Source organism: Aedes aegypti, chromosome 1, assembly GCF_002204515.2.
Source record: "Aedes aegypti strain LVP_AGWG chromosome 1, AaegL5.0 Primary Assembly, whole genome shotgun sequence".
NCBI lineage: Eukaryota > Metazoa > Arthropoda > Insecta > Diptera > Culicidae > Aedes > Aedes aegypti.
Window position 1 is genome coordinate 270,701,581 of NC_035107.1, and position 17,166 is coordinate 270,718,746.

The 17,166-nt window shown below is 39.5% G+C and overlaps 1 protein-coding gene across 24 annotated transcripts in view; it reads left to right on the top strand.

The window, feature by feature from the left end:
- Positions 1-17,166, top strand: part of LOC5575790 (sodium/potassium-transporting ATPase subunit alpha) — a 223,133-nt gene that overhangs the window by 145,402 nt on the left and 60,565 nt on the right. For 4 of the 24 annotated variants that reach the window (XM_021837809.1, XM_001662166.2, XM_021837806.1 and 1 more), the window contains exons 1-2: positions 1,791-1,946; positions 2,835-3,194. The exons of 7 other annotated variants lie outside the window; for them this stretch is intronic. Coding sequence is in view for 11 of the 17 variants with exons in the window: in XM_021837794.1 (XP_021693486.1) it covers positions 4,135-4,146 (12 nt within the window). In the remaining 6 variants the exon portion in view is untranslated. 13 more of the 24 variants (XM_021837802.1, XM_021837800.1, XM_021837795.1 and 10 more) reach the window with 9 other exon arrangements.

Below are 17,166 nucleotides of genomic sequence, written 5' to 3' on the forward strand. Positions count from 1 at the left end.
TGGTTGAAGTCCAATAAACATTTTTTCCGGTTTTAGAGATTTTTCACACCCCTTGATTTAAACTTAAATTTTGGATATATTTTGTTTTCTGTGTCCCTCCAGAAATGTCAGCTAGGAACAACCCAAGTGCTAACACTTTTCAAAAAGTAAAACCCAAGTGAAAATTTTTGGGCAAAGTCAACGATCATGCTTCAAGGTGCAAATTTAGACCAATTTTTTAAATTGAAATTCAAACTGTTATTAATAATCTGCTTCATATATTGTTCCAAGAACTTCTCTGGAAGAACACTTCCAGGAACTTCTCAATAAAATCGACCAGAGATTTCATATAAAACATCTGAGAGAGACACCTCGTGGAGGAAAAATATCAACGTCATTTGTAGCCCACATTCCGCTACCACAAAACATCAAATGAAGACAGCCGTTTATATGAATGAGAAAGTAAAAAGTATTATATTCAAAATAAATTGCCTCCGAACGCTACTCCACAAATTTTCTCCGGGCCTGATGGTTTTCAAGGATTCCTTCAAAAAACCCAGCAGTTCACTATCAATTGGTTCGTTAGATATTTTTTCGATAATTATCTTAGAAAATTATCTTCAGTATCGCAGACAATTTCAAGGGTCCTGACGTTATTTTCGGAGATCCTTGAAATTCAGGTATGACATCAGGTATGTCTATCTGAGTTTTATTAGCGATTACTTTAGAATTTTATTTTGGTTTTATTTAAGAAATTCCTATTGGATATTTTCAAGCATTTTTTTTCCAAAAAATCGGGAAATGGAGACATTTGAGGAAGAATATTTGTACGAATTCTTATGAGACTTTATAAGGAAGTTTCTCATAGAATCAATGGAGGGATTTCCGAATAAACCCTAGAAGGATTTTTTTGAACTAATTTATGGAGATATTCCCTGAGAAATGTCTAGTTGAAATCATAGAAAACCAAAACGAAAATTTTGAAGAAAGTCGTTAAATATGCCTAGAAATGGCAATGTACGTATTTATGGTTACATCCACGGATAAACTACTCCTTGATGGAAATTTTGGAGAAATTCGTTGGAAAATCGATAGTTATGACCACTGGATGAATTCCTGGTGTACTAAGGATTTCTGTAACAAATATTAGGAACAATCCATGGAGGAGTTTATGAACAAAAAAGTATACTAGAATCCCTTGACTAATTAGTGGAGAAGAAGTTCTGACTGATTTCTTAAAATCATCCTGCATGGAAATCTAGGGGAAATTCATTAGGAAGTCCCCAACAGATTCACTGATTGAACTCCTGAAGTATTTTTCGGAGATTACTGAAGGAATCTTGTGAGAAATACCAGAATGTATTTCTGTTAAAATCCTAGAGATAACCATGAAAGTACAGTTAGACATGATGTAACATCACGAGAAATTTCCAGAAAAACTTCCATATTAATCCTCAGATATATGTCCTGTCGGGTTGTCCTAGGAATTCTTTTGTATAGTGTTATCGCTTAGTTCCTGTTTGATTTTTTGCTTTCTTGAGCTTTGGTTCTTCTTAGGTGGGTCGCACCGTCGAAAAGTTTGGGAACCTATGCGATTGTGGTGAGCAACTGAGCGCGCTGCTGGTGCGAGAGAGTGAGCGTATGAACACGCGACTTACGTGACGCAGTGTGACGTCATAGCAAGCTGATCGCATAGCATAAGCGAGAAGCGGTCGCCGTCGCCGTTTCGCGAGGCGAGGGTGAGAATGAGAATGAACTCGAGAGCAGAGCTTTTCGCTCCCGATTTCGGCCAGCAAGAAGCTAAAACGCTACGGTGGATGTGCGGTTGCGTTCAGTTGAGCGCCGTACACGTTCGAAGCAGGTCGCGTTCCGTTAGCAAGCCTCTTGCCTCCTCAGTGTGGTGTGGTGGTGTTGTGCTGCTCTACTCTACTCTACTCATCGTAACATCCCCCTCAACCAACAAAACGGTACGAAGGTGGTTCTAGTCGTGCTCGATACACGGTCTACAGTGGATGGTGATTTATCGTGGTGTTTCGGAAGGGCGAAAAATCGGAATTCAATTTGGATTTTCTTCACTGGAATGGTGTGGTGTAATGAGTGCGCAGATAGAAAGGATATTGATGGATCTCTCGCAGTGGTGCTGAGCGCCTGTCAAGGACTCTTCGGGAGCTTTCCGTTTGCTGGATGAGAGTGAGTGATTCCGGTGGTAGATTACGTGAAGTGCGCGAAGTGAAGTCACTCAGCAGGACTCGAACCGGAAGTTGAGTATCGAACTGGAAGGACACTACGGTGTGAGTTGCTGAGTGACCATCACACAGCTGCCTGACGAGTTGTCTATCACCGTGAGAGAGTGAGAGTGTGAGTGCTGGTGGGAGGGTTCGATTGGCACGTTGCGAGAGACATATGGAAGGGAGTGAGTGCCGTGGGATCTCGTGAGCTGCGACCGCCGCAGTTGGGCCTAGAGACTATCGCTGTCCATCAACGAACGGTCACTTTTCTCCGCGTGCTCTCCGGTGCGAGTACACGGTCCGTGATTTCCAAGAAGTCGGGAATAGTTAGCAAGGGCTGAAGGAAAAAAAAGAAGGCTGAACAGAGCAGTGGAAAACCGATCTTCGACTTGAGAAAAAAGGGAATTTTCTTCCCTAGTGGAACGGACGAACCTTTGATCACTTAGTTTTATTTGGCAGTGGACTTGTGCTAGTGTTTCCGAAGAAAGTTCCCCTTTGTGGTTGAAGATTGTGTATCAGCTCCAGCTGGAATTGCCCGTGCTGTCTAAACCTTCTGTGAATACCCGAGTGAATCGACAGTGAATTCCTAATGAAATCGAAACATCTCTTGTCTTAATCGAATTGCAGAGCCTCTTGAGAATATAGAGTGTAAGATTTTTCCCCCCTCGATCGAAGAAAAATGACAGTGTGAGAAGAAGCGAAACGAAGAAGCAGAGAGCGCGTGTAGAGAAGAAGAAGAAGAAGAAGCAAGGAAGGAAAGGAAAGTGTTGTAGGAAAATCGATTTTACGAAAGTGTGAGAAAGTGGAAGAAAGCTGGTGAACGGAGGAAAGCCTAAGGAGTAACGAACACTACCACCCCGCCCCAGCCAGCGGCCCAAACCCAGCCGAGAAGGAAGGATCCCTGTGCCCCAGGAGCATCCCCCTTCGCAAGCACCCATCCCCCTCCTTCGGCGAGGAAGTTGAAGTTGTCAAACAGGAGTTGAAAAAGTACGTTTCTCCATCAAATATTCCACCCCTTTTAAGAAAATTCGCCTCAAACTCGACCAAGCGAAAATTATTTTTAACCATAAAAATCATGTTCTCATTACACCAAAATACGAGATATACTCGCTCTCTCACACCCCACAGTAAAACACAAGACAGAAAAAAAAATTATTGAAGCGTCGCCTATTTGACCGTCGTAAGCTACGACAGTGGCCCCCTTCTTAGCGGTGCGTTCTTCACCCAGTAGTCTAGAGCTATGTTCGCGTATGTGTCAAACGGTCGAGAATTAAGCCAAAGTAGAAAATTTATTTTTAGGGTATTTAATAATAAAAGTTTTCGCCGATTTTTTGCCCCGCGGCTGTTCGTCGAGGAGGAAAAAAAACTCGGAAAAAGAGACCCCCGCATTCCCGCCGCATCCAAGTAGGCCAAGAGCGCACTTCCTTTCCTGTGTGGCACCCCTTTGGCGGAAGGAATTTCTCTCGCTGCCGTGGCACTCATTTTTCGCTCACCAACCGTCGCGAAAATCCACCAAACGCTAACAACAAAACCAAAAAAACGGAAAACCGTCGTCGGCACTCACGCTCACCCTTCGCTTCGATCGGTGTCGGTCAGTTGATTCTGTTTGGTAGCTTTTCGCGTCCTGTGAGTTCCCGTCTCGCATGGCATTTTCCAACCAGGCGCTCTTCTCGCGAGTGACCGCCACCCCTTGTATGTCTTTCATCATAGCATTAGACCACCAGCAGAAGAGGAGGCACTTGGAGGATCCTGCACGACAACAGAGCCAAGAGCCAGGGAAGAAAACAGTTGCGCAACCTGGTAGCGGTTCCACTGTGATTCTGTAAGGCTGAGGATTTTTTGTTCCGGGGGAATCCCCCGCTTAATCTAGAATAGCATCATCATCACCATCATTGTACCAGACAGACGGCCTACCTGATCCTAGGTCATGTCCTCCGAGGTAGGTAGATCATCGTGCACGGCTCGGAACGTCTCCGTATGAACTTCCCAACTACTTGTCCCCCTTGTGTCCCAAACACTTCGACGAGATTCGATTCGGTTCTTAGCGGCGGTTACTGGAAAAAGGGTTTTCTTCCGAAGGGAAAAGGGACTGCCTCATTATGTAACTGGGTGGAAAAAATGCATCGACGGTAGGGGAAGTCTCATCGAAAAGCTGCATCTTTCTATAGAAGATATAGAACAAGGATCTTTATAATTGTCGCAGTTACTGAAAAAGTAACATCCGGATTTTTTCCAACCAAATTTTGGAACCTATCCAACGATATGTTTTGTGAGCTTGGGGAAGAAGCTTCTTCGGTCGCGTTCGGTCTCACGTTCAGTTGCATAATAATATTGATTAAGCTGGAAAAAATGCCCCTCCTAGTTGAGTCATCATTCGGTTCTGTTCGCTGCCTAATGGGCAAAGCGGAACAATGAGTTGGATTATGTATGGGGTGAATTTGGAAAGGATTATCTAACGTTGTAGTTAGCTTCTCTATCTAAAGCTGTAACTAGAGCACTCAACTGCTTGACTTTAAGTCTTAAACACCATACAATCCTGATCAAATTAAACATTTATCACTAACGAAACTTTCCATCATTCTATGTATTACGTCATATTGTCTAGTATTGGTTTTATTATGTTTTCCTTGTAACTTCTGAAATTGCCAGGGTTTAAATTTCAACGCATTTTTTAAATTAAAGTTTAATTATGGATAAAGTGTTATTTAAGCAGGAAAAAATGTTAAAATAGTTGCAATAAAATGTTCTTTGGTTTTTTTTGGTTAATAAAAGCAAGATCCCTTTAAAAATTTTGGGACTCAATTGCAGGAGATTCTGCAGTTTTTTTATAACATTATCTATTCAATAAACGTGAGGACGTAGCCAACGTCGTTTGCGCTCTGTAAGCATATGAAGCTTGGAAACCAATTCCAATATTTTTGGAAGCTAATACAAGGAATACCTGCCATGATTTCTTTAGAAATTACTATGAATTTCGCCTGAAACTTCCTCGAACTTCGACAGTCGTTCACTAGTTATATATTCATGAATTTTTCAACAAATAAATCCAGTAAAATACTCGAAACATTCTTCCTCGTTATCTGTCAGAATTTTTCAGGTGTTTATCTGACGATCACCCGAGTAGCTGCTCCTTAGATTCGCCCAGACATTTTCGAGGGCTTTGTTCATGAATTTCTCAGTTAATTCCTTGAAGAATCCTTCGAGTTGCATTTCTCGACATAAAAAGGTTGTAGATGGATTAGTATTGTTATTACTCGCGCACCTTAATGGACTAATCTAACAGGAATATCTTCTGATATTACTAGTGGAATTCTTTTTGGGATCTCTCCAAGCATATTTGCTGCACATCAAACTACAATAAAGAAACATGAGCCGTTGTATTTATACCTGGTAATGATGCGAAAACATGAATCTTCTTATGGAACGGCTTTCTCCGGTTGGCAATCCGGTGGTTACGAAGATAATTGCCATATTTTGTCTTTTGGGTAACAGACGATAAAAATCAACCCTCATGCAACGATCTAGAGACCGAACGGTGTCTTTTATCTAGTACTGCTACAGTATCACTTCCTGCTTCTTCCATTAACAGTTGTTTTTCCTGAAGCTTTTGACAGCTGATTTGCAGCAAAATATTTTTTCATAACCGAATGGAACATTTTTTTCCCTATACAGAGGGGGTGTTATCACAATTTAATTTACATTGCTGAAGTTTCAGACGTCATGAAATCTGCTCTTCTTATTAGCAGCGTTAGCAGTTAGTTTTGGCCGTGAAATCATTCATTGACCCTATCGTTTTGCATTGTTATATCTATTACAAATACTGCAATACGAAATTTCCTGTCTATAAATTAGTCTCGCACAATGTCACTGGTTCGAATTCAGTTCTAACTCTCGATTTGCCTTGATTGCTGTGAAGGGAATTATCGTAAAATTCGTTCTGAATCCGCCAATCATATGTCTTCAATCCTTTTAATGCCTTATGCAAACTTTGTCTCTGGATTCTTTTATAATCTTGTTAGGACTTTATCTCGAACCTTATTTCGGGAAACGGATCAGTTTCGTCTCGAATCCTTTTAAGGACGTGTCATAAATCCTGTACCTGGATTCATCTCGAATTATATCCTGTGATGATTCGTATCGTATATGCCAAAGTCTGCCAGAGAATCGTTTTGTTATATCTATGCACTCTTTTCAATACTTCTACATGTTAACAAAAAACAGAAATTTTAGTTATTTCAAAATGATACCTTCGTACTGATATACGCCCATTTCAATGTTTCGGGGTCATTTTCCTCGAGAACCAGTAGTCAATCAAGGAATATTTTCTCCCTAAATTCTTCAAAAGATTAATCCAATTTTCCTATGAATGTTTACGACAATCTACAGGTTCTTGGCATTAAGATAAACTGGAATCAGAAAAGTATACGGTTCAAATCTTGTGAGTTTGAAGGACATTTTTCATCCATTAAAAAGCTTCAAAAATGACGTTCATTTAGCCCATTTGGCTTGATTTTTCAAAAAATTGTAATCAGGTTTGTGTCAAACTTATTGCTTATGAACGCAATAGGTCAAGATAATAAACCATGTAGGAATGCTCAATTTGTTCAGCTGGATTAAATGAAAATGTGCGAACACCCTGTACTGCGTATTTAGATTCATCATTTATTGTGAATTTTGCTTGTGTTTTCGTCCCGAATCTTGTCAGGGATTGAACTGGAAATCTGTTGCGGAATTCGTTGCAAATTTTCATATCTTATCAAGGATTCGTCTGGAAATCTTTCGTAGATTCGCCTCGGGTCTTGTATGCATTGGTCACGAATTCAACCTGAGATTCATTTCGAGTCTATTTTGAGATTTGTTGTGAATACTGATAATTTTCACATAAGAGAGTCCAAAATTGAAGGTTTCATCAGTAAATCCTTGTATTCAATCCAGATTTTTTTTCTGATAATCAACGGCTGCTGCAAATATTCTCACTTTCTGGTAGGGATCAAACGATATGACGTTCAACAGCAACGACTCAAGCCAAACATCAAATCGCCTGATCCCTACCAGAAAGCGAGCCTGCTTGCGACAGTCAATAGCGGGATTAAAAAGATGGATATACTACCTAAGTTTTGGGGCCCAAATAGCCGTAGCGGTAAACGCGCAGCTATTCAGTAAGACCAAGCTGAGGGTCGTTGGTTCGAATCCCACCGGTCGAGGTTCTTTTCGGGTTGGAAATTTTCTCGACTTCCCAGGGCATAGAGTATCTTCGTACCTGCCACACGATATACGCATGCAAAAATGGTCATTGGCACAGTAAGCTCTCAGTTAATAACTGTGGAAGTGCTCATAAGAACACTAAGCTGAGAAGCAGGCTCTGTCCCAGTGGGGACGTAACGCCAGAAAAGAAGAAGAAGACTACCTAAGTTTTGAAGTTCGGATTGTCTGAGTTCTAATGGACTCCTAAACATAACCTCACGCATGTCATAAGCTCTGCTTTTTAGAACGATGTTGTCTTCAGGAAAGACGTTCAGTCTAGTTCTTGGCAATGCCTTAGCCGAAACTAAATGAATTAGTCTGCGGTTGATTGCCAAAGAGGTTACCATAGGTCATTTTTACAAGGGAGTTCTCTCTCTCTCTCGTTTGCTCTTTAACAAGCTGTGGATAAGCCAGATGCTGTCAAATTTCTCATGACGTCATCTTAGTTTTGGGTCAAGCGACGGGTAGAACCGAAGATTTTTAATTTAATTGTTTGTTTGTAATTAGTAACAATGAAAAACATTGAAGGAATATACGAAAAAAGCAAGCATGACATAATACGATACAATTCTATGGCGCAAAATGATCAAATCAAGTACGGAAAAATTATAACTATCATGATCGTCGTAGGATCCCCAGAGTGGAATCATTCTTGGTTATCCTTCATCGTAACTCTAGTGAAAATAAGTGTAAGCGAAATGTGGTGTTCAAATGAGGAAGCGAAAAAGCATTCTCCTTTAGCGTGAAAAATCGCAGATTCCGCATCATTAATACGGCAACTCAGAACCCTGCATACAAGATTCTGATTGAAAACCACAAGCTAAAACATTTGGGGGTTTTGCAAACTATCTGAGTGCTTGACAAACAATATAATTAATTGAATTCTCGCATATAAATTCAAAAGGGCCAATCCCCAAATTGTTCATTCTGAGAAAATTCGATGTGAATATTGTTCACCAACTTTTCAATTCCTATTTCTCAGTATTTAAATCAATTTATGTGATTTCTTGCTCGACGATTTTTAATTGATTTTGTTCTGAAAACTGCTAGCAATGTGGTGAGCCTGGCCCATTTTCGATTTGCACCCAGGCATGGGCCTTTTTTATAGGCCGACTTGAATTTTGTTAGCGTGCCTTGGCCCAAGGCTAGACCCTTTTGATTTTCAACGAATGAGCAAAAGAGAGTCCACAGATAACATATGTTGAAGTCCGATTGTAAAACTGTGTAATACAATTAACGGTCATTTTGTTTGGTAACACAAGTAGCAACATAGTGGTGGCGCTGTCATCGCTAAGTTCCTATGACGATGTTAGTGGTGAATATAAAATATTTCAAAATACTGATACTCACCACTGATTGATGCAGTTCGCTGTGTGGCGGCGCTAGTGATTGCAAAGAGTTTCATTTTGAATATTTTCAGAAAATGTTTGTTCTAGCATAAACATCTGTTATCTGTGGAGAGTCATAGGGTGGTATGAATATAAATCGTTAAACTTTACTACATGTAGCATCCACTCTAAAAAAAAAGAAAAAATCCACAAAGTTTACTACACTTTAGGTATGAATAAAAAAACTTTCGAACATGTAGTACTTACTACTTTCGAACATAGGCAGTGACTGATGCTGCACGTTAAGAAAAATCCATTCAGAGTGCAGCATGAAATCAATAAAATCATGCATATAAAGGGGATGACAAATTAGTCGCTTATTCACACGACAAATCTGGTAAAAATATGAATATTAATTACTACATTTCTGCTATACATTGCGTAATCCATCATGAACACAAATTAATGTAGGTTATGTAAATTTACACAATTTGAAGTGTTAATTTGCAATAACTCTGGCATTTATGTGCATGTCAATTTTATAATGATTTGACAACAAAGATTTTTCTGATAATTTTAGCTAGAAATCTTGAGGGATCTTTCATCAAATTCCCAGTACTGGAATCTTGAAAATTCTAGAAACTTAATAATTTTATAACTGCTGTAATAATTATAATATTATAAAGTTTCTAGAATTTTCAAGATTCCAGTACTGAGAATTTGATGAAATAGCGGTAGAATTTTGAACTTCCTCTGTGAATTTTTAATAACATGTTGAACTCCGATGACGGATATGGGCTTCTTAGTATTTCTGTGGTATTCTCGTTATTTTGGTAGGTTTCCCGGTACTATCCCTGGAATTCTTAAAAATAAAAATTAATTCTCACAATAGTGGTTGTAAATTCTCACAATAGTGGTTGAATTAAGGATTTCTTTTTACCATTTTTACATTCAGACATTCGAAGGTTTATACTATAATTGAATATATCCTCTGAAATCCCGACGGAACTGGAAATCAAAAGGATCTAAAATTTACAAGAATTCCAAAGATTTTGACCATAATTTGCAGGAATCTCACGGAAGAATACCAGAATGGCTTTCAGAATCCCAGAAATGTTTTTGCAAATCTATAATGCCTAACCCAGAATTACTATAGCGATTCCAAAGGAAATCAGAGAATCTGGGATGTCAGAATTCTCACATGAAATTAAGAATTACTCTACAAATAGCTGAAATCCATCCGATTTTCGAGAATTCCTAAGAAACAACATAGTTATCGTAATGCCAGATTGAACATAATTCTCGTAATGAGTATCTTCGTACCTGCCACACGATATTCACATGCAAAATGTTCAGTTGGCATTGAAAGCTCTCAGTTAACAACTCTGTAAGTACTCATAAGAACACTAAGCTGAGAAGTAGGCTCTGTCCAAGTGGGACGTAACGCCAGAAAGAATACCAGATCTCTCAAATAAATTCAAAATTCCTTACCGAAGTCTCAAAACTCTTTTCTAAATATCAAAATTTCTACTGAAATCTCAAAATACCGAAATGTCAAAGCAGACATCATTTTCCCATGATTTTCTCAAATTTTTATTATTCCATTTATTTCAATAATCTCAAAGCATGAGTAGCAACCTCTGAAGCTAACTACCAGTAGCTTTGTAGTAAATACTAGTGACTCTTTATAAGATAGATTCGCGGAAGCTGACATTTCTGTCAAAGTGTGATCCAATCGAGCAGTGAGAACTGTCAAAGTGTGAGCCAAACGAACATGCGTTATGTTTGTTTTGAACCTTTCTTGAGGAGTAATGCAATCCTTTTGAAATTATTTGGGTAAAAGTTTTTCTTGCATAAAGCAAAAATCTCGATTACTTTTTCAAATCGACGTTAGTAACTTCCATACGGTTTTGAGAAAATTAATTCAGAAGAATCACAACCTGTCTTCTAAAACTGTTTTAAAATGAATCACCTTTTTAACATTTTTTCGCCGTGTACATTGCTTAAATTTTGCATATAATAAGCTCGCGATAAAAAACTAGGGAGTTCCTGTTATTTCCCACAATAATTTTATTACAAAATGATAAGCCGAATTATTCAGTTACTTTCGACGTTTTCGTATCAGTGTAAAATCGGCTCAAGTAGTGCTTTGTTTTGATTCGTGGATAAGTCACTTTGTCTCTCCATACAGCAGAGCGGCGAAAGTAGTGGTTAGGTAGCGAAAGTTGAAAATCTTACTTTCGTCGTTTTGTAAATCCGGAAAGTAAACGCTCTAAAAGTGAAAAATCGAGTTGGTTTAGAGCGAAATGTGTAGAATTTCGTCTGCGAAACACGTAGAATTGATAAAGTAAGTTTGTATACTTTTTTGATTTGAGTCGGAATAAGTTTTCGAGAAATATTGAATATTTTCCCTTTTTGAAATTTTGTCAATGCAATATTCAGTTGTTGATTTTTCTGCTGTTTATTAGTTTGGAAATGTAGCTAAAAGAACTATAACGAAACAAAATACACTTCTTTGCAATGAGGAAGTCATATCCGTGTTAAAATATTATTATCGACGCTGAGCAAACTCAGCACTGCTGGTATGTTGCCAAATCATTCCATTTTACTTTCGCCTATCTCTTATATAAAGGATCACTAGTAAATACTAGCTTTATTCATATCAACGCGTTGTTTGTAGTATGTTCGAAAGGTGTAGGAAGAGAAATGACACAAACATGTTCAACTCGTGTTCCAAATGTAGCGTTTACTACCGATAATGTATTGCGGCGCTCATTTTAAATCCACATCCAGCGGCGGCGGTAACGCGCAGAAGACATGTGCGAAATTCAAACGCAACGTCAAAACTCAAGTAGGCTTGGATTTTTTCGTTCTTCAAGGACGCAAATGTTTCAAATTTGCTTAATCTGAAACATTTGGTGATTTTTATTATCACTGCGACGGTATATCGACATTTTCAGACAATCGCATTTCGTGGATTTATTTTGCAGAGCACAATAGTGAACTTTACTACATTTTTTTTCATACCGCCCATTGCTAAAGCCAATGACAGTTTGCGGAATTTCCCGATTGTAGGTCCTCTTGATGGAGAGATCCGATCATTGAGCTCTCGCCGAGCGGTGTCACGAACACGTGCGCAAATTTAAATAACGATAAGTTTTATGATTATGTTGACAACGTTTGCATAGTTTTTGTGTGCTGGGATATGTTATCGAAAGGTATCCCGATTGTTCACAATTTGATCACTGGTCCTTAAGAATTTAAGGTTTAGGTAAGCCAGAAGCTTTAAAATTTCTCATAACATCATCTTGCTTGTATGTTAGACATTTGTTCTAGTTCAAGGGACGGATAAAACTAGTTAGAAGAGCTTTTACGTAACCGGCTACGAAGATCCTTGACTTTGAAGTCCAAGAAGCATTCCAATATCTAGCTTTTTACGAGCGCTACTGGCTGCCGCAATTAGGCTCGCTTTCTGGTAGGGTTCGAATGCTATGACGTTTGGCTTTGGCTTTGGAAATCAGCTGAGCTCACTTTGACAGTTCTTCTATGGAAATGACAGCCCCGCGTTAGCACCGGTCCTCCACCGATGTAAACAAATGCATAGACGGACCTGTAAAGCGACCCAAGCCAAACGTCAAATCGACTGATCCCTTCCAGAAAGCGAGCCTGTTTTCGACAGCCACTAGCGCTAGTAAAAAGCTGGATTGGCTCTGGAAACTTGAGACATGTTGAACATCCTAAAGGTTTTTCTAAACAAAACAGCTACATTGCAGCTAGATTTCCACTCGTATACTTATTCTGAAGCCTTTCAGCAATGCTCAACAGAAAGTTACATTGAACATGTTGCCGAGAGTTTGTCCCACAAATTTTCGTCATACATTCAAACAAAAATTCGTTGAATCTTGACATATTTCAACCGATAGCCGCATAACGTCACTATCAGCTCTCGGTAAAGCTCACATCTCGTTTTGGCGAACTGTTGAGCACTTAAACTATTATACTTATGGTATTCGATCCTTTTATTTTACTTAGATCGATTTTCGAAAGTAGATTTTTCGATAGCCAGAGATGTAGGATTTTCCCTGATCTCAAAGTTTCATCGAACTACTTTAGGTGATACGTCCTAAAGATTCCTTTGCTTGTCCGATTCAAATTGCGATTGACTTACGACATTTATCTTGAATTTTGATGAAACTGCCAACGTTTTTGCACAATTTTGACATTATCGGATCATGTTTGCATGATTTCCTTTCTTGATTGGTTTGGCTTCGGCAAAGATTTTGAGACTCGAACTTATGTACTCTTGTAAAATGTATGCGAACTTGGCGAACGTACAATAATTACATAATAAATTACGATGTCTTCTGATCTCAATCGTTACCTAGCTGCCGTCAGCATAATCTTCAAGATTTAGGAGAATGACCTTCAGCGTTATGTCAGAAACTCCGGTGAAAGCCTTAAAATTATATTTGAATTCCGTGAGCAACACGTGAAACTTCTTCTACTCTCAAAAAAACAAATGCAATTTACTGTTCAATGGTGTGATATTGCTCAAGGTGGATTCAACTGAGAATCAAATTAGATGTTTTAGGAAAGCAGTCCGCGTTTGATTTTGATAACAATTATCCTTAATAAGAATCAATGTCATATAAGCGTTTATCGTTTTATAGGCAAGGAATAGATTCGAAACAAATCTGGAACATATTGCAGAGATTTGCTTTTGAGAGAAGTATTTTTAAAATCCCCCATATTTTAGAGCGAAAAATGATCTTTCACTCATAACTGCTTTCAATTAAAACATGTTCGCCAAATTGTAATGCTGGAAACAATGCACTTGCCGTTAAAAAGTTGTCGATGGACCATGACTCGAGAGTTTCGTCTGTTTGTCTGCAATACCTGAAATCAACATTGAACTGTATTCCCGCAGAATTCACTATACGATTTAGCAATCCAAGTCACTGCTAGATTTTCACATGTTGATTGCACGATACTCAGTAGAAAGCTAATATTTGTTCCAGATACAATCGTGGAGATGCAGAGGTATGCTCGGTCTCTGATAGCAAACCTCTCTCCATCTTCAATGGACGTGACCATCGCCTAAAACGTCATAATTTCCGAAACTTGTATATTAACAATGGTTCGCTCACTACAATTATCTGTACAATTTCGCAAGCTCCAATTAAGAACAGAGTGAAAAAATATACAAAATGGGATTCGACTTTGCAGTGATCCCAAAGATATGAATCACCTTCTCGCGACATTAATAAAACAGACCAAATTAGAAACAGTGGGATTCATACATTTTGCCGTATTATTCGGCATTCTGACTTACTCATCGTGGAAACAACGAAATCGAAGTATCATTTTATCCCAAATTTTGAACGCTCGATTTTTTTTTCAGGAAATCATTAAAAATTCTTCACAAGATGATCAATCCTTTCACAATTCAAGTATCTCACGTTGAAGTGCTTTCAACTTTTCAATACTTGATATTGAAGTCATCTCTCCATAACTCGATATTGTGCGGACTTTCGGGTTAGGGAGGTGTTGAATTTTAGAACACAAAAACAACTGTGATCCAAGGGACCCTCGACGTAGCCATGACAACGAACTTTTAGTTTGGTTCTGTAACTCGATATCGACATACAACATATCGAGTTAAGGAGAGCTGATTGTAGTACATTGAATATTGCAATCATCAATGTACGGAATATGAGTAATGTTCTAAATTTGGAGCAACCCCAGACGAAGCCTTTTCCAAAGAATTATGTCAAATAAATTGCGCTTCAACACCCCACTCGAATAATTGGACTCTCAAACAATCTGCACCGGTTCGACAATCAAATCAAATAAATCCCCGATCGCAATGTCGTCACTCCCGAGTGCGCGTCCATTTCAATTAACACTTCTCCAGACCGCTTTCCTCAAACCGCAGTCCAACTTTTCTCACCCGAACGGTAATGAAAAGCGCAAACCAGCACATCTCGTTGAATCCCCTGAACACCGGCCCGGACAGGCCGGATCCGGGGTAAACATGTTTATCCGAAAACAGCACGTCCAAATGTCGTTGGCGACCAGCCGATAATTGACAATTTTCACAATTTACTCGATTGATTAGTTACATACTGCTGCTCCCAGAACCAGTTCACAGCCCGATGTAAAATTTCACAGTTCGATCTTCTGGGGCCTTCCTTTGCCTAGTGGTAACGTAGGCGGCTAACAAGTGTGGGTTCGATTCCCGGTCGGTTCAGGATGTTTTCGAAATGGAAATTTCCTTGACTTCCATGGACATAGAGAGTATGTCACACGATATACGAATGCAAAGTTGGCAAATTTGGCAAAGAAAGCTCTCAGTTAATAACTGAAGAAGTACTCATGAGAACACTTAGCTGCGAAGCAGGTTCTGTCCCAGTGGGAACGTATTGCCAAGAGAAGAAGAAAATCCTGTAATGGATTTCCATCAAACCTCGAAATCAAATTGTATTTCATTCCGGGAAATTCCTGCACATCCACTTCGGTCCAAACCAAATGGTTCGCTCCAGCTCGGCGGCAATTCCGAGGAAAATCTAGGTCACGTAGCGCACAGAATCGCACACAAACACCCCTAACGACACGGACTATGCAAGGGGATAGATGGCAAATGGGTTTTCTGGCGAATTCCAGCCTAAAAATACCAGCCATCCATCTTCGGAGACCCCATCCCCCAGCATGTCTGTGTCTCCCGTTCAGGATCAGATACAAAGAAAGCCGTCTTCTCCCTACATGGGTGGAGAAGACACATTGCTCAATCCCGTTCCACGGGAGCCGAGAAAAAATGGCAAAACGGCCTCCTCAATTTTCCCTGTTCCCATAATGGGAAAAGTCCACCGCCTGAAGCAGCAGCAGCAGCATTACATAAAGGGCGCCAGATGAGTGCGAGCCATTGTCGTAACTCACGTCGCGTGAGTTGCCTCCTCACATCGGTAACGAATGAGTGCGGACGATTTTGCGCACAGTCAATTGCTCGCGATCACTCATTTCTTCAGTTTCGCGCGGATTGTTGTGGTAGTCTGTGCGAGAACACGCGGAAACGGGCACCAATACCAATTCGATGGAACTCAAAGTGTGGTGGGATGAGAACCAGAACGGACGACTTTCGGGAGCCTGACTTTAAATGTTCTTCTGTTGTGCAAGGCAAACAATTAAAGTCGTTTCCCAACATATTTTCAGGTCATATGATGCAAGATCCGCTGAAAACTTCTTTTAGCTAATGCATCCATTTTTTGAAAAAAAGATTCGCCTTAAAACTTCGGTTTTGACGTAACGCGTTACATAATTCTAAACGGCACTTTCGGTGTCATCGTTGTCGCCACACGACGTATCGATTTCCCCGGTAAGTAGGTGCGACAAGAGGAGCAAATAATGAGCGGAAGAAGGTGGAATGATGTGCGGCCGATGAAAAGTAATCGAAGTAGGCACAATGAGTGACACATGATTCCCGTCGCCCGTCGGTGACTTCATTACTGTTTGTGTGAGTGAGTGTGTGTTGGTGGTTTACTTAGAAGTTTTCTAAAGCATTACATAAGAAGTCGGGAATCGAGAAAGCGGCAACGGTATGTACATATGGTTGGAGAGCGAGGTTTGGAGTTTTTTTGGATTTCAAAAAAAATGAATTGTGAACATATTTAAACAATGAAATCGTTGAAAAGTAAAAGTCCACCCATGTATTCTATCGTTATAATTTTCTACAATTTTATTTACATGATATGTCATATAAACTTAAATTGTATCTTATGTAATCCAGCAGAATCGTTTGAGATTACTTACATCGCATAAATGAAGTTCACATGACGTATATTGTTTTTTCTTATAAGTAAACGAAAGTCGTCCGCTTTTCAATAATGGAGTTGGTTTGCATGGGATGAGTCAAAGGCAGTTCACAGAAGCAGTTACGCCCTTTTCAAAGGTTTTTACTGAACTATTTGAAATCCGTTATCGGTCCAGCTTTTTAAGGTCCGCTACAACGAAGGGCAGCTTTAAAAAAAAATAGTATTGAACCAGCAAAATTTTAAGTTTATTGCCGGAAGCTAGATTTTTTCACCTGATATTTACTGAAAGCTGCTGCTGAAGAAGAATTTATGAAAGAACTTCGCTAAAATTCCCGCTTGAACTCCGGAGGAACTTTCGATGAATTGCTGGATGAAATCTAGGAGAATTTCGGGAAAAAAATAATTCTTGGAGGAACTCTGGTGAAATTCTAGGACTCTTCAGAAATTCCTGGAGGAACTCTACTTACTTACTTGCTTATTTGGCTTTACATCAATTATCTTGATGATTATCTGGAGGAACTCTGGAGGATCCAGGAAAATTCTCGGAGTAACTCCAGAAGAATTCCTAGGAGATTCCGG